Source organism: Scyliorhinus canicula, chromosome 1 (assembly GCF_902713615.1).
Source record: "Scyliorhinus canicula chromosome 1, sScyCan1.1, whole genome shotgun sequence".
In the NCBI taxonomy this organism is placed as follows: Eukaryota; Metazoa; Chordata; class Chondrichthyes; order Carcharhiniformes; family Scyliorhinidae; genus Scyliorhinus; species Scyliorhinus canicula.
This window is the reverse complement of record NC_052146.1, coordinates 17243970-17267404: the sequence shown is the minus strand read 5'-3', so window position 1 is coordinate 17267404 and position 23435 is coordinate 17243970. Positions and strand designations below refer to the sequence as shown.

The following is a 23435-nucleotide window of genomic DNA, read 5'->3' as shown; positions in this document are numbered from 1 at the left end:
GTTCCCTCAGTGCAGCGTTCCCTCAGTGCAGCGTTCCCTCAGTGCAGCGTTCCCTAAGTGCAGTGCTCCCTCAATGCAGCATTCCCTCAGTGCAGCGTTCCCTAAGTGCAGTGCTCCCTCAGTGCAGCGTTCCCTCAGTGCGGTGTTGCCTCAGTGCAGCATTCCCTCAGTGCAGCGTTCCCTCCATGCAGCATTCCCTCAGTGCGGCGTTCCCTCAGTGCAGTGTTTCCTCAAGGCAGCGTTCCCACAGTGCGGCGTTCGCTCCGTTCGGAGATTCCTCAGTGCAGCGTTCCCTCAGTGCAGTGCTCCCTCAGTGCAGCGTTCCCTCATGGCAGCGTTCCCTCAGTGCAGCATTCCCTCAGTGCAGCGTTCCCTCAGTGCAGCGTTCCCTCAGTGCAGCGCTCCCTCAGTGCAGCGTTCCCTAAGTGCAGTGCTCCCTCAGTGCAGCGTTCCCTCAGTGCAGTGCTCCCTCAGTGCAGCATTCCCTCAGGGCAGTGTTCCCTTAAGACAGCATTCCATCAGTGCGCTGTTCCCTCAGTGCAGCATTCCATCAGCGCAGCGTTCCCTCAGTGCTGCATTGCCTCAGTGCAGCTTTCCCTCAGTACGGTGTTCCCTCAGTGTGGCATTCCCTCAGTGCAGTGTTCCCTCAGTGCGGCGTTCCCTCCATGCAGCATTCCCTCAGTTTGGAGATCCCTCAGTGCAGCATACCCTCAGTGCAGTGTTCTCTCAGTGCAGTGTTTTCTCAGGGCAGCGTTCCCTCAGTGCGGCGTTCGCTCAGTTCGGAGATTCCTCAGTGCAGGATATCCTGAGTGCTGTGTTCTCTCAGTACAGCGTTCCCACAGTGCAGTGTTTCCTCAGTGCAGCGTTTCCTCAGTGCAGTGTTTCCTCAGTGTGGCGTACCCTCAGTGCAGTGTTTCCTCAGGGCAGCGTTCCCTCAGTGCGGCGTTCGCTCAGTTCGGAGATTCCTCAGGGCAGCGTTCCCTCAGTGCAGCGTTCCCTCAGTGCAGCGCTCCCTCAGTGCAGCGCTCCCTCAGTGCATTGCTCCCTCAGTGCAGTGTTCCCTAAGTGCAGCGTTCCCTAAGTGCAGCGTTCCCTAAGTGCAGCGTTCCCTAAATGCAGCGTTCCCTCAGTGCAGCGTTCCCTCGGTGCAGCGTTCCCTCAGTGCAGCGTTCCCTCAGTGCAGCGCTCCCTCAGTGCGGCGTTCCCTCAGTGCAGCATTTCCTCTGTGCGGCGTTGCCTCAGTGCAGTGTTCCCTCAGTGTGGCGCTCCCTCAGTGTGGTAATCCCTCAGTGCTGCGCTCCCTCAGTCTGACGCTCTCTCAGTGCAGCATTCCCTCAGTGCAGTGTTCCCTCATTGCAGTGTTCCCTCAATGCGGCATTCCCTCAGTGTTGCGCTCCCTCAGTCTGACGCTCTCTCAGTGCAGCATTCCCTCAGTGCAGTGTTCCCTCAGTGCAGTGTTCCCTCAATGCAGCATTCCCTCAGTTTTTAAATCCCACAGCGCAGCATACCCTCAGTGCAATGTTCTCTCAGTGCAGTGTTTCCTCAGGGCAGCATTCCCTCAGTGCGGCGTATGCTCAGTTCGGAGATTCCTCAGTGCAGGATATCCTGAGTGCTGTGTTCTCTCAGTGCAGCGTTCCCACAGTGCTGCGTTTCCTCAGAGCGGTGTTGCCTCAGTGCAGTGTTCCCTCAGTGCAGCGCTCCCTCAGTGCAGCATTCCCTCAATGCAGCGTTCCCTCAGTGCAGCGCTCCCTCAGTGCAGCGTTCCCTCAGTGCAGCGTTCCCTCTGTGCATTGCTCCCTCAGTGCAGCGCTCCCTCAGTGCAGCGTTCCCTCAGTGTAGCGCTCCCTCAGTGCAGCGTTCCCTCAGTGCAGCGTTCCCTCAGTGCAGCGTTCCCTCTGTGCATTGCTCCCTCAGTGCAGCGCTCCCTCAGTGCAGCGTTCCCTCAGTGTGGCGCTCCCTCAGTGTGGTAATCCCTCAGTGCTGCGCTCCCTCAGTCTGACGCTCTCTCAGTGCAGCATTTCCTCAGTGCAGTGTTCCCTCATTGCAGTGTTCCCTCAATGCGGCATTCCCTCAGTGTTGCCCTCCCTCAGTCTGACGCTCTCGCAGTGCAGCATTCCCTCAGTGCAGAGTTCCCTCAGTCTGACGCTCTCTCAGTGCAGCATTTCCTCAGTGCAGTGTTCCCTCATTGCAGTGTTCCCTCAATGCGGCATTCCCTCAGTGTTGCCCTCCCTCAGTCTGACGCTCTCAGTGCAGCGTTCCCTCAGTGCAGTGTTCCCTCAGTGCAGTGTTCCCTCAATGCAGCATTCCCTCAGTTTGTAAATCCCACAGCGCAGCATACCCTCAGTGCAATGTTCTCTCAGTGCAGTGTTTCCTCAGGGCAGCATTCCCTCAGTGCGGCGTACGCTCAGTTCGGAGATTCCTCAGTGCAGGATATCCTGAGTGCTGTGTTCTATCAGTGTAGCGTTCCCACGGTGCTGCGTTTCCTCTGAGCAGTGTTGCCGCAGTGCAGCATTTCCTCAGAGCGGTGTTGCCTCAGTGCAGCATTCCCTCAGTGTGGCGTTCCCTCAGTGCAGCGCTCCCTCAGTGCAGCGTTCCCTCAATGCAGCGTTCCCTCAGTGCAGCGCTCCCTCAGTGCAGCGTTCCCTCAGTGCATTGCTGCCTCAGTGCAGCGCTCCCTCAGTGCAGTGCTCCCTCAGTGCAGTGCTCCCTCAGTGCATTGCTCCCTCAGTGCAGCGCTCCCTCAGTGCAGCATTCCCTCAGTGCAGCGTTCCCTCAGTGCAGCATTTCCTCAGTGCAGCATTCCCTCAGTGCAGCGTTCCCTCCGTGCAGCATTTCCTCTGTGCGGTGTTCCCTCAGTGCAGCATTTCCTCAGTGCAGTGCTCCCTCAGTGCATTGCTCCCTCAGTGCAGCGTTCCTGCAGTGCGGCATTCCCTCAGTGCAGCGTTCCCTCAGTGCAGCGTTCCCTCAGTGCAGCGTTCCCTCAGTGCGGCGTTCCCTCAGTGCAGCATTTCCTCTGTGCGGTGTTGCCTCAGTGCAGTGCTCCCTCAGTCCAGCGTTCCCTCAGTACAGTGTTCCCTCAATGCAGCATTCCCTCAGTGCGTTGTTGCCTCAGTGCAGCGTTCCCTCAGTGTGGCGTTACCTGAATGTAGCATTCCCTCAGTGCAGCACTCCCTCAGTGCGGTGTTCCCTCAATGCTGCACCTGAGTATCAGCCTGGATTTAGGGGCTGGTTTTGCTCACTGGGCTAAATCGCTGGCTTTTAATGCAGTCCAGCAGCACGGTTCGATTTCCGTACCAGCCTCCCCGGATAGGCGCCGGAATGTGGCAACTAGGGGCTTTTCACAGTAACTTCATTTGAAGCCTACTCGTGACAATAAGCGATTTTCATTTTCATTTTTCATTTTATGCTTCATTCTCCGGAGTGGGACTTTTCTGGAGACAGACAACCTTCTAACTCAGAGGCAAGAGTGCTGCCCAGTGAGCCAAAGCACTCTAACAACCATCTTTACTGGAATGGGGAGGTTACAGAAGGGAAGCTGTCTATTATAATCACCACTGTGGTGATTTGTTATAGTTCACTCAGAGGGTCCAAGGTGCTGCGGCACATTGCACTTTTATATCCATGTTAATGACTTGAGCTAGGAAGAGTAATGGTAGAGACTCCAACATCCTTTCCACGAAAATGTTGACCAGAATCTCGCCCACTCTGACATTGTTGTGTGTTGGAAAGATTCACAGGCTGTTTGTCAACCTGTTTGGCCCTGTTATCGACATACTTTCCTTGGCCATCAAGTCCTGAGGTGGGATTTGAACCCACCATTGGCAAGGTCAGCATTTGTTGCCCATTCCTAATATCCCATCAGCAGGTAGCGGTGAGCTACCTCCTTGAACCTTGCAGTCCCTGTGGCATAGGTACACCCACCGTGCAGTTAGGGAGGGGGCCCCAGGTTTCTGACGCAGTGACAGTGCAGAAATGCCGATTATATTTCCAAGTCAGGATGATATGAGGCTTGAAGGTGCTGTTACTGTGCGTTTGCTGTTCTTGCCCTTCCAGATGATAGTGTTCACGGGTTTGGAAGATCCTAGAATCATAGAATTTACAGTGCAGAAGGAGGCCATTCGGCCCATCGAGTCTGCACCAGCCCGTGGGAAGAGCACCCGACCTCAGCCCACACCTCCATCCTATCCCTGTAACCCAGTAACCCCACCTCACCTTTTGGACACAAAGGGTTATTTAGCACGGCCAATCCACCTAACCTGCACATCTTTGGACAGTGGGAGGAAACCGGAGCACCCAGAGGAACCCCACGCAGACACGGGGATAACATGCAGACTCCACACAGATAGTGACCCAAGCCGGGAATCGAACCTGGGACCCTGGAGCTGTGTACCAACTGTGCTAACCATTGTGCCAGCATGCCCCCCCCCCCCCCCAGATGCTGTGGAAGGAGGCTGGGGGAGTTGCCTGCAGCAGGTATTATACACACTGATGCTGGCATAGGCCAGTGGGGGGGGGGGGGGGGGGGGGACTGAATGAATGTTTGAGGTGGCGACAGATAGGGTGTGGACCTTGCAGGTGGCTATGTCTGAGGTGGGGTTGAACCTCCTGAGTCTTGTGACGTCGCAAGAGGTTCCTTGATTCAGATCTTTTTTGACTGTGTTATCAGAAGATAACATTCATTGCAACTAATTTGATAAACTTGACAAACGAAAGGAAATAACATTAATTGTGTGATCTGAATGGATCTGGCCGCTTTCATCCCAGAACTGAGGCACTGACAATATTACTATTGCACCTTCCTAACCTGTGATGTTTTTACTTCCACTGGTGACAGACCAATTTTTCAATCTTCCTTGCTTCATTTGCTTTGATTTATAGCTCGACGCACTGCTGTATTTCAACCAGACAGAAAAAAATTAATCACATTTTCCCTGAAAAGATGAGTGAGCAGCTTCAATTTTGTTTCCTGCATGATTTATTTATTTTTTCTCCATCTATAAATGGGACACGAAGGGGAGACTGCGGACATCAGTTCAGGTCTGCCTCGGTCACGTGGCGCAGGTTCTGGGCCAACAACAGACGCAATGAAAAATGTGAGGAAAGACATTTCCGTGGGTCTGCGAGCGTGGTGGAGACAGACAGATTAAATCGAGGTGTTCGAGGGGAACTGGATTATTATTTGAAAAGGGAACTGGGCTTCGGGGAGAAGTTGTGCAGGAGGTGGGGGCTGGTGAGGGTGACTGTGAGTGGCACAATGTAAATTGCTCTTCCGGAGATCGAGCATAGACAAATGGCGTCCGACTGTGCTCTGACCATTCAGGGATTCTATATCCATTATTAAAGGGACAGCATTTTTTTTTATTTCACCGAGGCCTGAGATTTGATTCCATGAAACCATGGCGATTGTTGTAAAAACCCATCTGGTTCACTAATGTCCTTCAGGGAAGGAAATCTGCCGTCCTTGCCTGGTCTGGCCTACATGTGACTCCAGACCCACAGCAATATATTTGATTCTTAACTGCCCCCTCAAGGGCAGTTAGGGGCGGGCAATTAATGCTGACACAGCCCGCGACGCCTACGTCCCATGAACACATTTTTTAAAACTGTCAGATGAACAATTTCATTTTCATTTTTCATTTTCAATCCACTACTTTTAAGAAGAGGAGCGATTTCTCCCCAGTGTCAATATTTATCCCTCAACCAACACTGTTGTACAAGATTATCCTGTCATTATCACATTGCCGCCTATTATGCACAAGGGATGAATATTGGTCGGGAGAACTCTCCTGCTGTTCCTGGTTGGATCTTTTACCTCCACCTGTGGCGCATTCCCTCAGTACTGCGCTGGAAAGGCAGCACGGGAGCGCAGTGGATTAGCCCTGTTGCCTCACGGCGCTGAGGTCCCAGGTTCGATCCTGGCTCTGGGTCACTGTCCGTGTGGAGTTAACACATTCTCCCCGTGTTTGCGTGGGTTTCGCCCCCACAACCCAAAGATGTGCAGGGTAGGTGGATTGGCCACTCTAAATTGCCCCTTAATTGGAAAAAATGAATTGAGTACACTAAATTTTTTTTTAAAAGTACTGCACTGGAATATCAGCCTAGATTTTGTGTTCATGTCTTTGGAGTGGAATTTGAACTCCCCCACCTTCTGACCCAGAGGCCAAGAGGACTACCAAATGAGCCATGGCTGCCACTATGTGAGAGGCCGCGTGGGTAAGAACCTTTTAAAAACAGGTGTATTCAATGGGCGAGGGGGAGCGAGAGATGATCTGCTGAACGGCTCAAAGCGTTGATTCCAACTTTTGCCTTCTGTCTTCCTTGCAGAGGTTTCCCGGAATGACACCTGCTCAGACCTTCCAGAGATCCCCAATGGCTGGAAAACCACTTCCCACAGAGAAATGGTCCGTGGAACCATGATAACCTACCAGTGCGACCCGGGATACGACATCTTGGGAAGTGACACCCTCACTTGTCAGTGGGACCTCACATGGAGCAGTGATCCCCCATTCTGTGAAAAAAGTAAGGGAAATCCGTCCTCCTATGTTGCTCGACCTAACTAAAACACAAGGGAACATTTCAGTTAAGTGCACAGATCATGGAAATACAATAGTGGTTCTGATGGAGAGGTAATACTTGAGCTGTTAATAGACTTGCCCTGACCGATCGAATTGAATGAAACATTGAAGACTCAAACAAATTAGCTGCACATTAATTTCTCCAGCACGTTATGTATTTTCATTTTTGTCATGGACTGAAGATGCGATCAAGCCGCTGCATAAATACCAAGTATCTTTTTTAACATTACGCCGATAGAACTCCCAATGACTGGTACGTCAGTGTTTTGATGAACACGCTCTTTTAGAGCAGCACGGTCCTCAAAGCTGACTGGAAATCATTTCCAATGTCAAGCACATAGCTGATATTTTGTGGATCATGGGGTTGAGGTGCATTCTCAGGGAAATGCTTGGAGGGTTTTGACAGCATTATCGCTGCTGATATTGTCTACCCTTCCTCCTTCCCTGGCTAGCAAAACGGTGACTGATGTCCAGGAGATGGAGCATGAGCAATATATCCAGAATGAACTATTGCTTAGGCGTCACAAGCAATCTATCATTTTACTACAGCGAACGGTGATGTAAACCAGTGATTGATATCGCAGCTATCTATTTAAGCAAGATAAATTCGAACTGCTTGCAATGCTCATGTACTCTTAGTTGGTGGAGATCTGCCTGTCAAAGCATGTACAGGTGACCATCCATGGGAAGGTTCAGATATGTCCTAAACTAGACAGTCAGCATGATGAGAGGCCAGTAGATATCATTAGCATGTTCGTGAATACAATGGGGTGAATTTCCCTGATGTTGCACAGGGAGCTATTGGATTACCTGATCCCAATGAATATGTTAATGCAATTAATACAGTTGTGTTTAATGGCGCTATTAACATGATTTGCAATTGTGCTGCCAAGCAATGATCACCGAATGCTTCATTGGGAATGTGTAATCATAGAATCCTACACTGCAAAAGGAGGCTATTCGGCCCATTGAGTACGCACCGACCCTCTGAAAGAACAATCCACCCAAATCCATTTACCTGCCCGATCCCAATAACTCCTTAACCTAACCTACACAGCCCTGGAGACTGAGGGGCAATTTAGCATGGCCAATCCACCTGCGCATCTTTGGACTGTGGGAGGAAACCGGAGCACCCGGAGGAAACGCACGCAAGATACAGGGAGAAAGTGCAAACTCCACACAGGCAGTCACCTGAGGCTGGAATTGAATCCGGATCCCTGACTCTGTGAGGCAGCAGTGCTAACCACTGTGCCACCATGCTGCCGTAATGTGAGGTAGTCAGTGCTGCTGAGGACCAAACAAGAAGCTCAACTCTGGGGGGGGGGGGGGGGGTCTTCCATTATCAGTGTGTGGGATGTTAACTAACTCCAGTATTTAACTATGCCTTCAGGAGAGAGGGTGAGAAAATACCCCCCCCCAACAACAGATTGAGAATGAGGCATGTAATATGTAATTTAATGCAGGCAGTGGACTGAAAGGACTGCACCGAACCTCCCTTGACGTTTTCTACACGGTTCGGTACAGAGCTGAACAATGTAGAGTGTTTGGCCACGGCATCATGTTACCACATGGGCCAGGTGTGGCCTGCTGAGTCATCAGGGGCTATGGGGCTGGTTTAGCTCACTGAGTTAAATCGCTGGCTTTTAAAGCAGACCAAGCAGGCCAGCAGCACGGTTTGATTCCCGTACCAGCCTCGCCGGAATGTGGCGACTAGGGGCTTTTCACAGTAACTTCATTGAAGCCTACTTGTGACAATAAGTGATTTTCATTTTTCATTTGATCACGTGCGTGTACATCTTTAGTTTAGGCTTGGTACAGTGTTAATATGTATATGGGTCCAAATTAGTGAATGGAAAATCAGGCAGATTGCATTAAAGGTGGACATTCCTCCTATCAGAACCCATTATTGCAGGTTAATTACAAAATATATTAATGACACCAGGGACAGATAGTAATGAGCCAATTTTCCTCCACATTTGTCCCTGTCTGAAAATCAGAGGATATTGAGAGCTATAATGCCAACTCTCCACCCTCCTTGCATTGCACAGGGAGTTCCTGTGGCCTTCCTGTTCTTGTGGCGACAGTATGGGGGACCTTATGGACCTTATGGAAATAACTAGAGAGACAAAATGGGCAACCATTTACAGGCTCACCAAGAACAAGTGGGCATCGCCCCCAACTTCACTCAGATCGATGTTCTTATAGGGTCCAGAAGGATAGATGGGCTATTTCTTTTCCTGCTATTTGAGGCAACAGCCGAATGACCCCTGACCCCTGATAATGGCCACTGACATCCTGACGGCCTCTTAAGCATGCAGGAATGATTAACTTTGCTATGGACCTGTGGCGGATCGGGGAACTTTGAGGGGTGGGATTTTTAAGGACTGTTTTGGGGCCGTGAAGGCTGTTTTGTGGCCGTCCAGCTGATGTCAACGTCTGTTTCCGGGGCTGGCAACCTCCACTGCCGTGGGTGGGGTTGGCGTAGCGGGACTAGAAGACCCCGAAGGCGGGAAGGGCCGGAGGATTTTGGTCATTAAACAGGGAAATGTTAGCCGATTAAAACGACAGTGGGGGGACTCAGAGGAGGCAACCAGAAACTAGAGATTGAGCTGAACAAAGGCAAATGAAATTTAAAGCAGACACGTTTTTAGTGTGTTTCATAATTCAATAAACAAAACCTGGTACTGAAAACCAATCTCAGCGGCGGTGACCATGAAAGGAAGGAAACCTGCCACCCTTATCTGGTCCGGCCTACAGGTGACTCCAGACCCACAACAATGTGGTTGGTTCTTAACTTCCCTCTGAATAGGCCTAGCAAGCTACTCAGTTCAAAGGGCAACAAATGCTGGCCTGGCCCAGCGACGCCCTCGTCCCAAGAAAGAATAAAGGTTAAAAAACAGGCAAGTATGTGAGCAACATCTGGGGCAGGATCATCCGACCCCCTCCCGCCGCGTCGGAGAATCTCCGGGGGTGGGGGGGGGGGGGGGGGGGGCGTGAATCCCACCCCGCCGCTCCGACACCAGCTGCCGAATTCTCCGGCGCCATTTTTTTTGGCGGGGGCAGGGATCACGTCGCGCCGGTCGGGGGCCGATTCTCCAGGCCCCGATGGGCCGAGCGGCCGCCCGTTTTTGGCTGGTCCCGCCGGCGTGGATTAGACAAGGTCCGTACCAGCGGGACCTGGCTCTGCAGGCGGCGTGCGGAGCCCTCAGGGGGGCGCGGGGGGATCCGGCCCCCGGGGGCCCCCACGGTGGCCTGGCCCGCGATCAGGGCCCACCGATCTGCAGGCGGGCCTGTGCCATGGGGGCACTCTTTCCCTCCACGCCGGCCTCTGTAAAGCTCTGCCATGGCCGGCGTGGAGAAGAAACCCCGTGCGCATGCACAGGGATCACGCCAGCGGTTCTGCGAGTGCGCCAGAACACGCTGGCGCTCCCGCACATGCGCCAAAGCGCACCGGCCGGCGGAGGCCCTTCGGCGCCGGTTGGAGCGACGCCAACCACTCCAGCGCCGGCCTAGCCCCCGGAAGAAATGAATGAAATGAAATGAAAATCGCTTAGTGTCACGAGTAGGCTTCAATGAAGTTACTGTGAAAAGCCCCTAGTTGCCACATTCCAGCGCCTGTTCGGGGAGGCTGTTACGGGAATCGAACCTTGATGCTGGCCTGCCTTGGTCTGCTTTCAAAGCCAGCGATTTAGCCCAGTGTGCTAAATACCAAATGAGGATTCCGCAACTTCCGGGCGGCCCAACGCCGGAGTGGTTCACGCCTCTCTTTGGCGCCGGTACGACCCGCCTGCCGGTTGGGGGAGAATCCCGGCCGTGTAGTCTATGAGTGATTTTGAAGTAGCAGAGACACAATTGAAGGAATCCTGGTGGACTCAATATCCAGAGTAACAGACAAAAGAGCCATGTGAATGCTGTCCTACAGCCAATACAATATAATACAAATCAGCAGAGGTTGTGATTGAACCGTAGAGGGCTCTAGTTAGACCACAGCTTGAACAGTATGTCCTGTTCTGGTTGCTAAGAAACAAGCGCGAAATTCACACTCTCACTGGGGCAGGTCAAAGGCTAGGAATCCTACGGCAAGTAACTCACCTCCTGACCCCCCCCCAGAGCCTCTCCACCACCTACCCTCCACGACCGACGAACAGTGGTAGGGATGCAACCCACTCCTGATTCCCCTACTGCCAATATCCTGGGAGTCACCATTGATCAGAAACTAAAATGAACTAGCCAAATTAATACTGTGGCTCCCAAGGCAGGTCAAAGGCTAGGAATCCTACAGCGAGTAACATACCTCCTGACCCCCCAAAGTGTGCCCACCATCTACAAGGCACAAGTCAGGAGTGTAATGGAATACTCTCCACTTGCCTGGATTAGTGCAGCTCAAAAACACCCAAGAAGCTCAACACTATCCAGGACAAAGCAGCCCCCTTTATCGCTCCCCCTTCCACAAACATTCAAACCCTCCACTGCCAATAAACAGTGGTAGCCGTGTGTACCATCTACAAGATACACATATAGTAACTCACCAAGGTTCCTTTGGGAACACTTTCCAAACCCACGACTACTACCATCTAGAAGGACAAGAGCAGCAGATAGCTGGGAACCCCACCACCTGGAGGTTCCCCTCCAAATCACTCACCACCCTGACTTGGAAATATATCGCCGCTCCTCCACTGTCGCTGGGGCAACTGCCTGAAACTCCTTCCCTAACAGCACAGTGCGTGTACCTACACCTTGAAGACTGCAGTGGATCAAGAAGGCAACTCACCACCACCTTCTGAAGGGCAACTAGGGATGGGCAATAAATGCTGGCCTAACCAGCGACGCCCACATCACCAAAATGATTTTTTTTAAAATTCTGGCAGGGATGGGATGAGGGGCAGGGGCTTGGGGGGGGGGGGGGGGGGGGGGGGGGGGGGGGTGTAGTGGTGGTGTCCAGCAATGCAGGGAAGCCCACAAGACTCATGGTTAACATCAGGGGCCTGAGCTAGAAAAGGACGTTGAGCTCTTCAACTGTAAACAGGTATATTAAAGGTGATCTTATAGAGGTACATCGAAAATGTCACTCCTGGGGCAGCACGGCGGCGCAGTGGTTATCACTGCTGCCTCACAGCACGGAGGACCTGGGTTCCATCCCGGCCCCAGGTCGCCGACTGTGTGGAGTTTGCACATTATCCCCGCGTATGCGTGGGTTTAACTCCCACAATCCAAAGATGTGCAAGGTAGGTGGATTGGCTGCACTAAATTGCCCCTTAATTGGAAAAATATGAAGAAAACACCCTAAATTTATTAAAAACAAGAAAAGGTCAATCCTGAATACAAACTATAACGAAAACTTTTGTACAGGGCGAGGGCACAGGGACCTGGGTTCAGACGAATAATAGTTAACTTTAAGATCGCATTCTGAGATGTCCTCTTTCATGTGCAGCGTGTGAATAAAAATGCAAGTTGCTGCCTTCCTCAGATCAGATCTATCACTGAATGTGGGACAGAAAAGTGATTGCATTCTGCGACATTTCAATCACCAACTTTAATAAGAACAATAAAAATCAATAAACACGCACTCTGAATGCGAAACATTAAACATATAAATTACCCATTCTGTAAGTGCCTTTCCAGCAATGACTCCTCACGGCTGGGGCTGAGTTCATTTCCCTGTCACCTGTGAGGATTGATTCACGTCCATACAAAATACCAGTGGGTGGGTGGGTGAAAGAAACATGACACCTACTGTGTGGCTACATTCATCGCCGGGTCCCTTGGGGACGGCCAAAGTATTGGAGCAAAGACAGAGGCAGCAAACAGGAAGATTAGACCCCCAGCACCACCGCTTGACTCTAAAGTCTTGCCCGGACAGCTGATCCTCAAATGACGCTTGCATCAGGTAATAAGTACGGATCATCAGAAGCCACCTCGCCCCCCTCTGCTTGTTTACTCCCACCACAAATATGACAGTGAGAGGATGGAATGTGCTGCTAGCTTTGTTCCAGTTAATGATAATGCCAATAGTGGCGGCAGGGTGGGTTAGCACTGCTGCCTCACGGCGCAGAGGACCTGGGTTCGATCCCGGCCCCGGGTCACTGTCCGTGTGGAGTTTGCACATTCTCCCCATGTCTGCGTGGGTCTCACCCCCACAACCCAAGGATGTGCAGGGTAGGTGGATTGGCCACGCTAAATTGCCCCTTAATTGGAAAAAAAAACAATTGGGTACTCTAAATTTTTTTTTTTTGAATGAAGATGCCGACAGCAACTCATATCTCATGGGTGCATGGATAGATAAAGGAAAGTTGTCCAGATGACGTGGCGCTAGGGTATCTTGTAGGATGTCAACATGGGTCTAGTCTGATTATGATTGGAAATCAAGCAGCGTTTGTCGAGAAGCTGCCCACAGAAAGTCAAAGAAACAGCTGGGGGTTTGGCCCGCTCTCGAGCTGTCCATCGAAACAAAGAGGTTGTTTGCCATGGAGCACAATCCATGGAAAGAGAAGAGGTGGCACGCGTGGAGTCTTTTAAGGTGAGGAGATTGTTGCGCTGCAGCTACCACACGTTTCTGGCTGACCAGGAAACTCTCCCGCTCTTCCCCCCCCCCCCCCCCCCCCCCCCCCCCCCCCCGCCACGGACCTATTGGAAGCAGTTACAGGTTGATAATCAACCTGTTTGACCACTTTATAAATGCACCTCACGTTCTGGGATGGGACTCAAAGCTGTAGCCTCTGGCTCAGATGTAAGGATTCGCCCCATCATGAAATAAGACCACTCCAGGAAGGGGGGGGGGGGCTATAAATACAGTACAATGTGCAATTCTGCTGAAGTTGCAAACGTTTAATTCATTAAATGCTCTTTTTTCTTTGTTATGTTCCAGTAGAATCATATGCTGTAAATTATTATGAAACATGCATTATTCCTCAATGACTGAAGATGCCTATAACCTCTCTTCATTTCAGGGTTTTGAATGAGCCTGGACATTGTGCAGTACAGTGGGTTACATTTTACATGAAACATCGCAGATTGACCTTTTGCCTGTGATGTAGCCCCCTGACAGTTGGACTGAAGGTGTAAGCTCTCCCTCTTTCTCTCTGTCTCTCTAGTTATGTACTGTACAGACCCTGGAGAAGTCAAACATGCCAGTCGCTCCATATCAGATACCAAGCTGCTGGTGGGGTCCACCATACAGTTCAGCTGTGACCCAGGCTTCATACTGGATGGGAATGCACTGATAACGTGCTACAGCCGTGAGACTGGTACCCCACTATGGACATCTAGACTTCCACATTGTGCACGTGAGTGAAAGAGAACTGAGACGCGGGTTCAAAGCATCACTATAATTGCGGTTTGAACTCCTGCAGTGGTTAACTCAGTAAAAACAGCATCTGCTTAACTGAATGGAGCTGAGAGATTCCAGATTCAGTTGTTGGTTTATCCTGAGTTAGTTTATCCAGCCCAAGGCAGTGGGTTGGGTGATGCAACGGGCATCAACGAGTGACAGAAGAAATTAACCAAAAACGTGTTCCCCCCCTCCCTTCTCCCACTCCCCTCACTCTTTCCACTCTCCCTTCCCCTATCCCTCTCCCCTTTCACTCTCCACTCCACCCTTACCTTTCTCCGCTCCCCCCATTCTTTCCACACTCCCCGCCCCACTCTCCAGTACGCTCTCACTCTCCCCCTCCCCAATCCCCACTCCCCGCCCCTCTCTCCACTCTACCCCTCCTCACTCTTTATCTGCTCTCCCTTCCCTGCTCTTTCCTCCCTCCCTTTGTAACCCTTCCCTCTTCCTCTCCCTCTTCCCCCTCTATCTACAGCCCTCCACCTTCACCCCTCTCTTCTTCTCTCCCTCTGCTCCTAAATTCCAAATTAAATTCCTTTCTTTTTCTTTTTCTATAAATTTAGGGTGCCCAATTCATTTTTTTTCCAATTAAGGGGCAATTTAGCGTGGCCAACCCTAACCCTACCCTGCACATCTTTGGGTTGTGGGAGTGAAACCCACGCAAACACGGGGAGAATATGCAAACTCCACATGGACAGTGACCCAGAGCCGGGATCGAACCTGGATCCCCGGTGCCATGAGGCAGCAGTGCTAACCACTGCGCCACTGTGCCATCCTCAATTTGAATTCCTATCCCAGTTTTGATTTTCTATTTCAAATATATTAATCAGCATTAGGGGCACCTTTTAACTCTCCATCAGATCATATTTTTGATTTTGTTTTCCTCAAAATGTTGCTGTTACTGCCTCTTCACTAAGTTAATTGGTGAACGTACAAATCGGTCTAAGACTGAACCATTCACTCTCTAAAATGGCCACTGCTGCAAGATCCTAGTAGTGTCTGTGGGCCCAATCTAATAGTAATAATATAATAATAATAAATCACTTATTGTCACAAGTAGGCTTCAATGTGAAAAGCCCCTAGTCGCCAGGAGGAGGCTGGTACGGGAATTGAACCCGCGCTGCTGGCCTTGGTCTGCTTTACAAGCCAGCTGTTTAGCCCACTGTGCTAAACCAGCCCCGAACCTTCAACATGAGTCAAGGGGAGATGGGACAAAGAATAAACCCTTTTAATGGAACAAAATCTACTTGCATGGGAGCCTGAATATTGATTCTGTGAAAGTCTCAGAGCTCATGAATAATTCTGCTTAAAATCAAAATAATTCACAGCAGAACCATGTCACCTCACGGCACTTTCACACAGTCGCTGCGGAGAGGAGTGGCAGGCCTGTTAATTGCTATTCAGCCGAAAGGAGGTAGAAGAAGCTTTATTAATAGTTAAAAAGAAAATGTTCTTCATCAAAATGACTTTCAAGCGGGAAGTTTCTGATCGTAATTAATGATAATAAATAACCAAGGGAATCATCGCCACGAGGAGCTGTGACAAAATAAAAGGGGGATAATGACACACTGTTGTCTTGTAAACGGATTACGGAAAGTTATCATGCAGGTACAGCAAGCAATTAGGAAGTAAGTGGTGTTTTAGCTTTCGTTACAAAGTAATTGGGGTATCAGGGCCAAATTCCCGCTCTCAAGTTAGGAGCGTCAAATCGGGAAAGATCCCGACTCCGCCAACCCAAATCAGGAGAAAATGCCCTGGATGTTCTCGTTGCTGTTCCAGGCGGTGGGGTAGTTGTGGTGCTGGGTTAGATGGTTAGATCCTCTCTTGTAGGAGATAGTCATTGCCTGGCACTTGTGTGGCGCGAATGTGACTTGCCACTTGTCATCCCTAGCCTGGATATTGTCCGGGTCTTGCTGCATTCGGACATGTTCTGCTTCATTATCTGAGGAGTCGCGAATGGTGCTGAACATTGTGCAGACATAGAATCATAGAATTTACAGTGCAGAAGGAGGCCATTCGGCCAATCGAGTCTGCACCGGCTCTTGGAAAGAGCACCCGACCCAAGCGCTCACCACCACCCTATCCCCATAACCCAGTAACCCCACCGAACACTAAGGGCAATTTTGGACACTAAGGGCAATTTAGCATGGCCAATCCACCTAACCTGCACATCTTTGGGCTGTGGGAGGAAACCGGAGCACCCGAGGAAACCCATGCACACACGGAGAGAATCTGCAGACTCCGCACAGGCAATGAGCCAAGCCGGAATCGAACCTGGGACCCTGGAGCTGTGAAGCAATTGTACTAATCACTGTGCTGCCACCAGCAAACATCACCACTTCTGACCTTGTGATGGAAGGCAGGTTATTGATGAAGCAGCTGAAGATGGTTGGGCCGAGGACACTACCCTGAGGAACTCCTGCAGTGATGCCCTGGAGTTGAGATGATTGACCTCCAACCACCACAACCATCTTCCTTTGTGTCAGGTATGACTCCAACCAACAGAGAGATTTCCCCCTGATTTCCATTGACTCCAGTTTTGCTCGGGCTCCCTGATGTTAAACTCGGTCAAATGCTACCTTTATGTCAAGGGCAGTCACTCACACCTCACCTCTGGCATTCAACTCTTTTGTCTATGTTTGAACCAAGGCTGTAGTGAGTTCAGGAGCTGAGTGACCCTGGCGGAACCCAAACTGAGTGTCCTTAGCTGGTTATTACTGAGAAAGTGCTGCTTGATGACACTGTTGATGATTCCTTCCATCACTTTGCTGATGTTGAAGAGTAGACTGATAGGGCCGTAGTTGGCTGGGTTGGATTTGTCCTGTTTCTTGTGTACAGAACACACCTGGGCAATTTTCCACATTGCCGGAGAGATGCCAGTGTAACCAACAAGAGGGAAAACATACTTGGCCTCATCCTCACCAATCTGCCTGTTGCAGATTGTGGTTGGATACAATTTTGCTGCTGCTGATGTACCACAGCGCCTCCTGGATACCCAGTCTTGAGTTGCTAGATCTGTTCGAAGTCATTTAACATGATGGTAGTGCCACACAACACAATGGCGGGTATCCTCAATGTGAGGACGGGACTCCAGATGGACTGTCCATTGGTCACTTCTACCAATACTGTCATGGACAGATGCATCTGCGGCAGGCAGATTGGTGTGGATGAGGTCAAGTATGTTTTTCTCTCTCGTTGGTTCCCTCACCACCTGCTGCAATCCCAATCTAGCAGCTCTGTCCTTTAGGACCCGGCCTGCTCGATCCGTAGTGGTGCTACCAAGCCACTCTTGGTGATGGACATTGAAGTCCCCCACCCAGAGCATACTCTGCGCTCTTGCCACCCTCAGAGCTTCCTCCAAGTGGTATTCAACATGGAGGAGTACTGATTCTTCAGCTGATGGTGGCCGGTACGTGGTAATCAGCAGGAGGTATCGTTGCCCATGTTTAACCTGAAGCCACAACACTTCACGGGGTCCAGATTCAATGTTGAGGACTCCCAGGGCAACTCCCTCCTGACTGTATACCACTGTGCCGCCACCTCTGCTGGGTCTGTCCTGCCGGTGAGACAGGACATATCCAGGGCATGTCTAAGAATGGTAATTGTGGCGTCTGGGACATTGTTTGTAAGGTCTGATTCTGTGAGTATGACTATCTCAGGCTATTGTTTAACTAGTCTTTGAGATAGCCCTCCCAACTTTGGTGATATGCATCACTTTAAATACACAAGAGGTTAATGCAAATACACTTGGACTAAATAAACACTAGAGGGAGCATCAGAGACATCATGACACACAGACATTCAACCAATCGGTCGATAAGATAGGACATGGCCAATGGGCAGTCAAGACACACCCAGAGGTGACACTACCACAAGGGGGCTACCCATATAAAAGGACAGGTCACACACGCTCTTCCTCTTTCCACAGGCGACACTCAGAGAGACAAGGGCAGATCAGGAAGCACCACACCCACCGCATGGATTAAAGCAGACTGATTAGTTAGAGTGAGTTGCTGTAGTTAGATTAGCACGAGAGTCAAACTCAAGTAGAATTGTTAACTGTTCAATAAATGTGTTAAACCTATCTCCAAGTCTGAACCTTCCTTTGTCAGAGTATACATCAAGGAAGCAGCTTATGCTACGTGAAGAAGCATAACACAACAGCCCCCAAATGTTAGTAAGGAGGACTTTGCAGGGTCGACAGGGCTGGATTTGCCGTTGTTGTTACCGGTGCCGGGTCCGATGCCAGGTGGTCCATCCGGTTTCATTTCTGATTTGTGTTTTGGTAGCGGTTCAATACAACTGAGCGGCTTGCTGGGCTTTTGAGATGGCATGTAAGAGTCAACCACATTGCTGTGGGTCTGGAGTCACATGTAGGCCAGACCGGGTAAGGACGGCAGATTTCCTTCCCTAAAGGACATTAGTGAACCAGATGAGTTTTTATGACAATCGGCAATGGTTTCATGGTCATCATTAGACTTTTAATTACAGATATTTTATTGAATTTAAATTCCACCACCTGCCATGTTGGGATTCGAACCCGTGTCTCCAGATCATTCCGCTGGCTGACAATACCACTACGCCACCACCTCCTCTGATCAATGTGGCTTTGTGCCCAGTTTATTTTTGCAGCGCTCCTGATGTGTGTTGCCATTTTATTACATTGAAGGCACTACGTAAATATGGACTATTATTGTGTCTCACATAATCCCTGCGTTCTGTGGGGGAAACCAGTTTTGTGAGTTTTGTCCATTTAATGCCTTTGCAGGTGGACACATGGTCAAAGTCAGACAGACTGCTTGGAGCCACGTGGCTGTCTAGCTTGCCTGTTTGCACTCGCACCACCTACCCAGGGTTATTAGTCACCATCTCAGCTCCCACTCCTCTGCGGGAGACTGCAGTACAGGTTACTGCAACCATCTATCAACAGCACCGTAAGCTACCAAGCACACGGCTGTTTTAATAGTTCCCCCTGAGAGAGCAGGTTCATAAATCTTTGAAACATTTATTCAAATGATGTGACAAATATAGTGCAGAAATTGCTGGAGCAGCAAATTTCAAGCAGCAATTATTAATATGTTGTGTAATATGTGGTGTAATTAAGAAGTTTGCAGGGATAGGTAACTTGGTGCACTGGATTACGTGTCGGTCGGGGACTGAGGCAGGTGGCATTACAATGTCCGCTCTCTGCCAGGGTCAGTATGAACTCGGCAAAAGGGCTGTCAGCTTTTTTAAGTTCATGTTCCTTTCTCAAAGTTGCGAAGCCAATGCACAGAGTGGACAGGGCAAGCCCTCAATCCATCTCCTTGCCCGCTCCAAAAGCCAATTCCAAATGAAATTGAGTCCAATTCACGGTCCCTACAGTGAAAACCGACAAGTAAAGGCATTATATCTGATCTCAGGCTTGATCCTTTGCTTGATCTTGGCCGAAAGACCGAGAAGCGATGCAGTAATTGAAAGAAAAGAAGGCTTGCAGCTCGCCAGCACCTTTTACTGCTTCAGGGTGCCTTCACAATACATTTAACCTGCAGTTACTGTGGTGATATGCACATGCATAGTAACCTCCAACCAGCAGGTGGGGACAAAGATCCACCAGGTGACTCCAGAGGACGGCAGTTGGTAGTAAGTTGTAGTAGAGGACAGCACGGTACCACAGTGGTTAGCATTGTGGCTTTACAGCGCCAGGGTCCCAGGTTCCCCGCTGGGCCTCTGTCTGTGCGGAGTCTGCACGTTCACCCCGTGTCTGCGTGGGTTTCCTCCGGGTGCTCCGGTTTCCTCTCACAATCAAAGATATGCGGGTTAGGTGGATTGGCCATGGTTAATTAGTGACCAAAAAGATTAGGAGCGGTTATTGGGTTACGGGGATAGGATGGAAGTGAGGGTTGAAGTGGGTCGGTGTACACTCGATGGGCCGAATGGCCTCCTTCTGCACTGTATGTTCTATGTACTCTATGTAGGACAGTCGCATGAGAAGTAGTTCCAGGAGAATTCAATTATTGGTTACCGTTTGTATTTCCACATGTTCATTTTGTTAATAAACTATCATCACTAGTCAAAGAACTAGCTGTTCTGTGTGCATCTTTACATGGCCTCAACCCCAACAGAACACAACAGTTACTGTTTGTTATCTGAAAAACACAGCAGCCATTTTGTGCACAGCAGGAATCTGCAGGGAGGAACGTGATAATGAAAGAGATCCTCCGGCCTGCCAGCCGCCTGGGAGACGACCCACCTTCGCTGGCGGCATGATTCTCTGCTCCCACCGTTGTCAACGGGAATTCTCATTGAAGTCACCCCAAGCCACCGGAATTCCCGTGGGCGAGATCGCAATGTCGGTAGCACCTGAGACTCCAGCCGCCAGCAAATGGCTGGAGAATTCCGACCAATGGCGTTGAATTGCGGCTGACCATTCAGCTCCACTGGTCAATGCTAGCGTTCCGCAAGTGCCTCCTCCCACCCTACTGGTGTTGCTCATTCTGGTGAGTGCACTTTGCACTCAATTGGCTGTTTTATTACTTAGCTCTAGAGTCGCCAGGTATCCTTATGATACCACCACAAGGTTCAAGTTCAAGTTCAGATCAATAACTCAGTACACCAATTAGTAAGGTTCAAATCAAAACACGTTTATTAATACACAGTTAATCGCTATTCATGCATATAATACTAAAAGATTAGGCTATTCCTACCACTAACAGGCCAATACTTATCTGGATAAGGGAACCCACTGGGTCAGGGAACAATGGCCTCTTGCTCGATCCTGAGCCTGCAGGCTTCCAGCTGGTATGGACTAAGGGGTCAGGAGCATCTATCTCGTAGCGTGCGTTGACTGGACACTTACTCGATGGTGCAGCAGTTGGCCAGGCCTCTCCTTCTTACGGTCAAGTTCTTTGAGAGCTGCTAAGATGTTCTGCTGGGAGGGCCGGCTAAGAGAGTGAACTGAACTTGGGACCTGTCTTTTATAGGTCCCAGGGGCTTCGCGCCCTTTTGGGCGGACCCCGAGCTTACTTCCAATCGATTGGATCCCATACCAATCGATTGGTTTGAATTCCCCAATACTGGGGCTGTTTCTCGATCGCTGGGCGGTTCTTTCTGGCTTGTTTGTCTCCTTTGTTTCGGACTCCCGTTGGCGCCGAGGAGTCTGACTTGCTATTGAGTGTCTTAAATGTAGCTAATTGTTGTAGCTATTGTTCCCGGGGATTGCTCATCAATATGTATAACTGCTGGTTTCGGTGCTGTCTGCTTTCTTTGCAGGCAGAATACACAGGAACTCTGCAAAACTGCTTGTTTGGTTAGACTGTCCATTTTTCCCAGCTGTCTTTGTGTTTCTCCATTTTGTTTTTGGGAAGTGGCCAACTCAATTGGCTACACTGGGTAATCTATTCTTATCCCCCATCTAGCTTCAGCTGATGTGCACAACAAACAAAGGTTCAGTTTTTGTGATGTCGATTGAGGGATTAGATATTGGTCAAGGAGGGCAGCACGGTGGCACAGTGGTTAGCATTGCTGCCTATGGCGCTGAGGACCTGGGTTCGAATCCTGGCCCTGGGTCACTGTCCATGTGGAGTTTGCACATTCTCCCCGTGTCTGCGTGGGTTTCACCCCCACAACCCAAAGATGTGCAGGTTAGGTAGATTAGCCACTCTAAATTGCCCCTTAATTGGAAAAAATAATTGGGCACCCTAAATTTAAAAAAAAAAGATATTGGTCAAGGCACCAGGAAGAACTAACCTGCTCTTATGCGCAATGGTCTAAAGGATCTTCTACACCCACCTGCTGGTGCAGCCTTGGGGGTTTAAGCAGAACTAGGGGGCATAGCCTCAAAATAAGGGGAAGTAGATTTAGGACTGAGTTTAGGAGGAACTTCTTCACCCAAAGGGTTGTGAATCTATGGAATTCCTTGCCCAGTGAAGCAGTTGAGGCTCCTTCATTAAATGTTCTTAAGATAACGATAGATAGTTTTTTGAAGAATAAAAGGATTAAGGGTTATGGTGTTCGGGCCGGAAAGTGGAGCTGAGTCCACAAAAGATCAGCCATGATCTCATTGAATGGCGGAGCAGGCCCGAGGGGCCAGATGGCCTTCTCCTGCTCCTAGTTCTTATGTTCTTAACACCACTTTGTAAAGAGGGTACATCTGGCGGTGCTTCACTCTGTCAGGGTTATTGGGCAGGAGAGGTTACCGAGATAGGGAGGCGTGAGGCAACTTAAAAATCGAGGTACTGCCAGATCAGGAGCAACGGCTACGTCAGCGAGCATGGACGCGATGGGTGGACAGGACTCGGTGTGAGTTACGATAGGGGCACCAGAAGTTTTGGATGACCTCAAGCTTACAAAGGGTGCAAGATGGGAGTCTAGTCAGAAGACCGTTGAAATAATCAGGTCGACAGCGACCAAACACGTCTCGAGAGGCAGGGGCGGAGTGGGGCATACATTGCAGAGATGAAAATAAGAATGAAGAAAGTTCGAATTAAAACCCTCTGGCATCCGCACATGGATCATTTTAGTAGACTTGGCACTGTATAAAATGAATGCAATAACTTTTCTGCAGTCTCTGGCTGGTTGGCAGTGATTCGATGAAAAGCTTTCTGCTGCCATCTCCTGGCAACTCAAACAAATTGCACCTTTAAAAAAATAATTATCAGATCAATCCAAGCTGTTTATTCTCAATTCTAATACCCTTGTTCTTATCACTTTTCCAGCTCGAATGTCAGGCTGCATTTGCTTTTATGGCATGTGCAGCATCTTGACAAGTCGCAGCAGAAAAGGACGCAAGGCGGCTCGGTGGCGCAGTGGTTAGCACTGCTGCCTCACGGTGCTGAGGACTCGGGTTTGATCTCGGCCCCAGATCGCTGTCCCTGTGGAGTTTGCACGTTCTTCCTGTGTCTGTGTGGGTCTCACCCCCACAACGCAAAAAGCTGTGCAGGGTACGTGGATTGGCCACGCTAAATTGCCCCTTAATTGGAAAAAAACTAAATTGGGTACTTTAAATGTATAAAGAAGAAAACATAAAAGGACGCAGTCTTCAATCAAGAAAAGATTTTTGACAGACATTCAATGACACAATGGTTTCTAAACACTTTGCAGCACTTAAACAAGCTGTTCAGCCCACCTGCTGACGTTTAGGCTCCATATGAGTCTTCTCCAACACTACTCCATCAAACCCAATGTATCTGTCAACTCCTTTCTCTATCGTGTGCTTTTTATAGAATTCCTGATGTGCAGAAGAAAGCCATCCGACCCAAACCCTCCGGAACAGCACCATATCCAGGCCCAACCCCCCGCCCTTTCCTCATCATCCTACCCAGCCTTTGGACACTGAGGGACAATTTAGCACGGCCAATCCGCCTAACATGTGCATCTTTGGACTGAGGGAGGAAACCAGAGCACTCGGTGGAAACCCACGTAGATATGGGGAGAATGGGTGGCACATTCGAACAGTGGTTAGCACAGTTGCTTCACAGCTCCAGGGTTCTAGGATTGATACCCGACTTGGGTCACTGTCTGTGCGGAATCTGCACCTTCTCCCCGTGTCTGCG

The 23435-nt window shown here is 50.0% G+C and overlaps 1 protein-coding gene across 1 annotated transcript in view; it reads left to right on the top strand.

The window, feature by feature from the left end:
- Positions 1-23435, top strand: part of LOC119974779 (seizure 6-like protein) — a 398298-nt gene that overhangs the window by 350312 nt on the left and 24551 nt on the right. Inside the window, exons 11-12 of the mRNA XM_038814062.1 lie at positions 6325-6519; positions 13667-13858. Of these exons, the coding sequence (XP_038669990.1) occupies positions 6325-6519; positions 13667-13858 (387 nt within the window). The remainder of the gene's footprint in view (positions 1-6324; positions 6520-13666; positions 13859-23435) is intronic.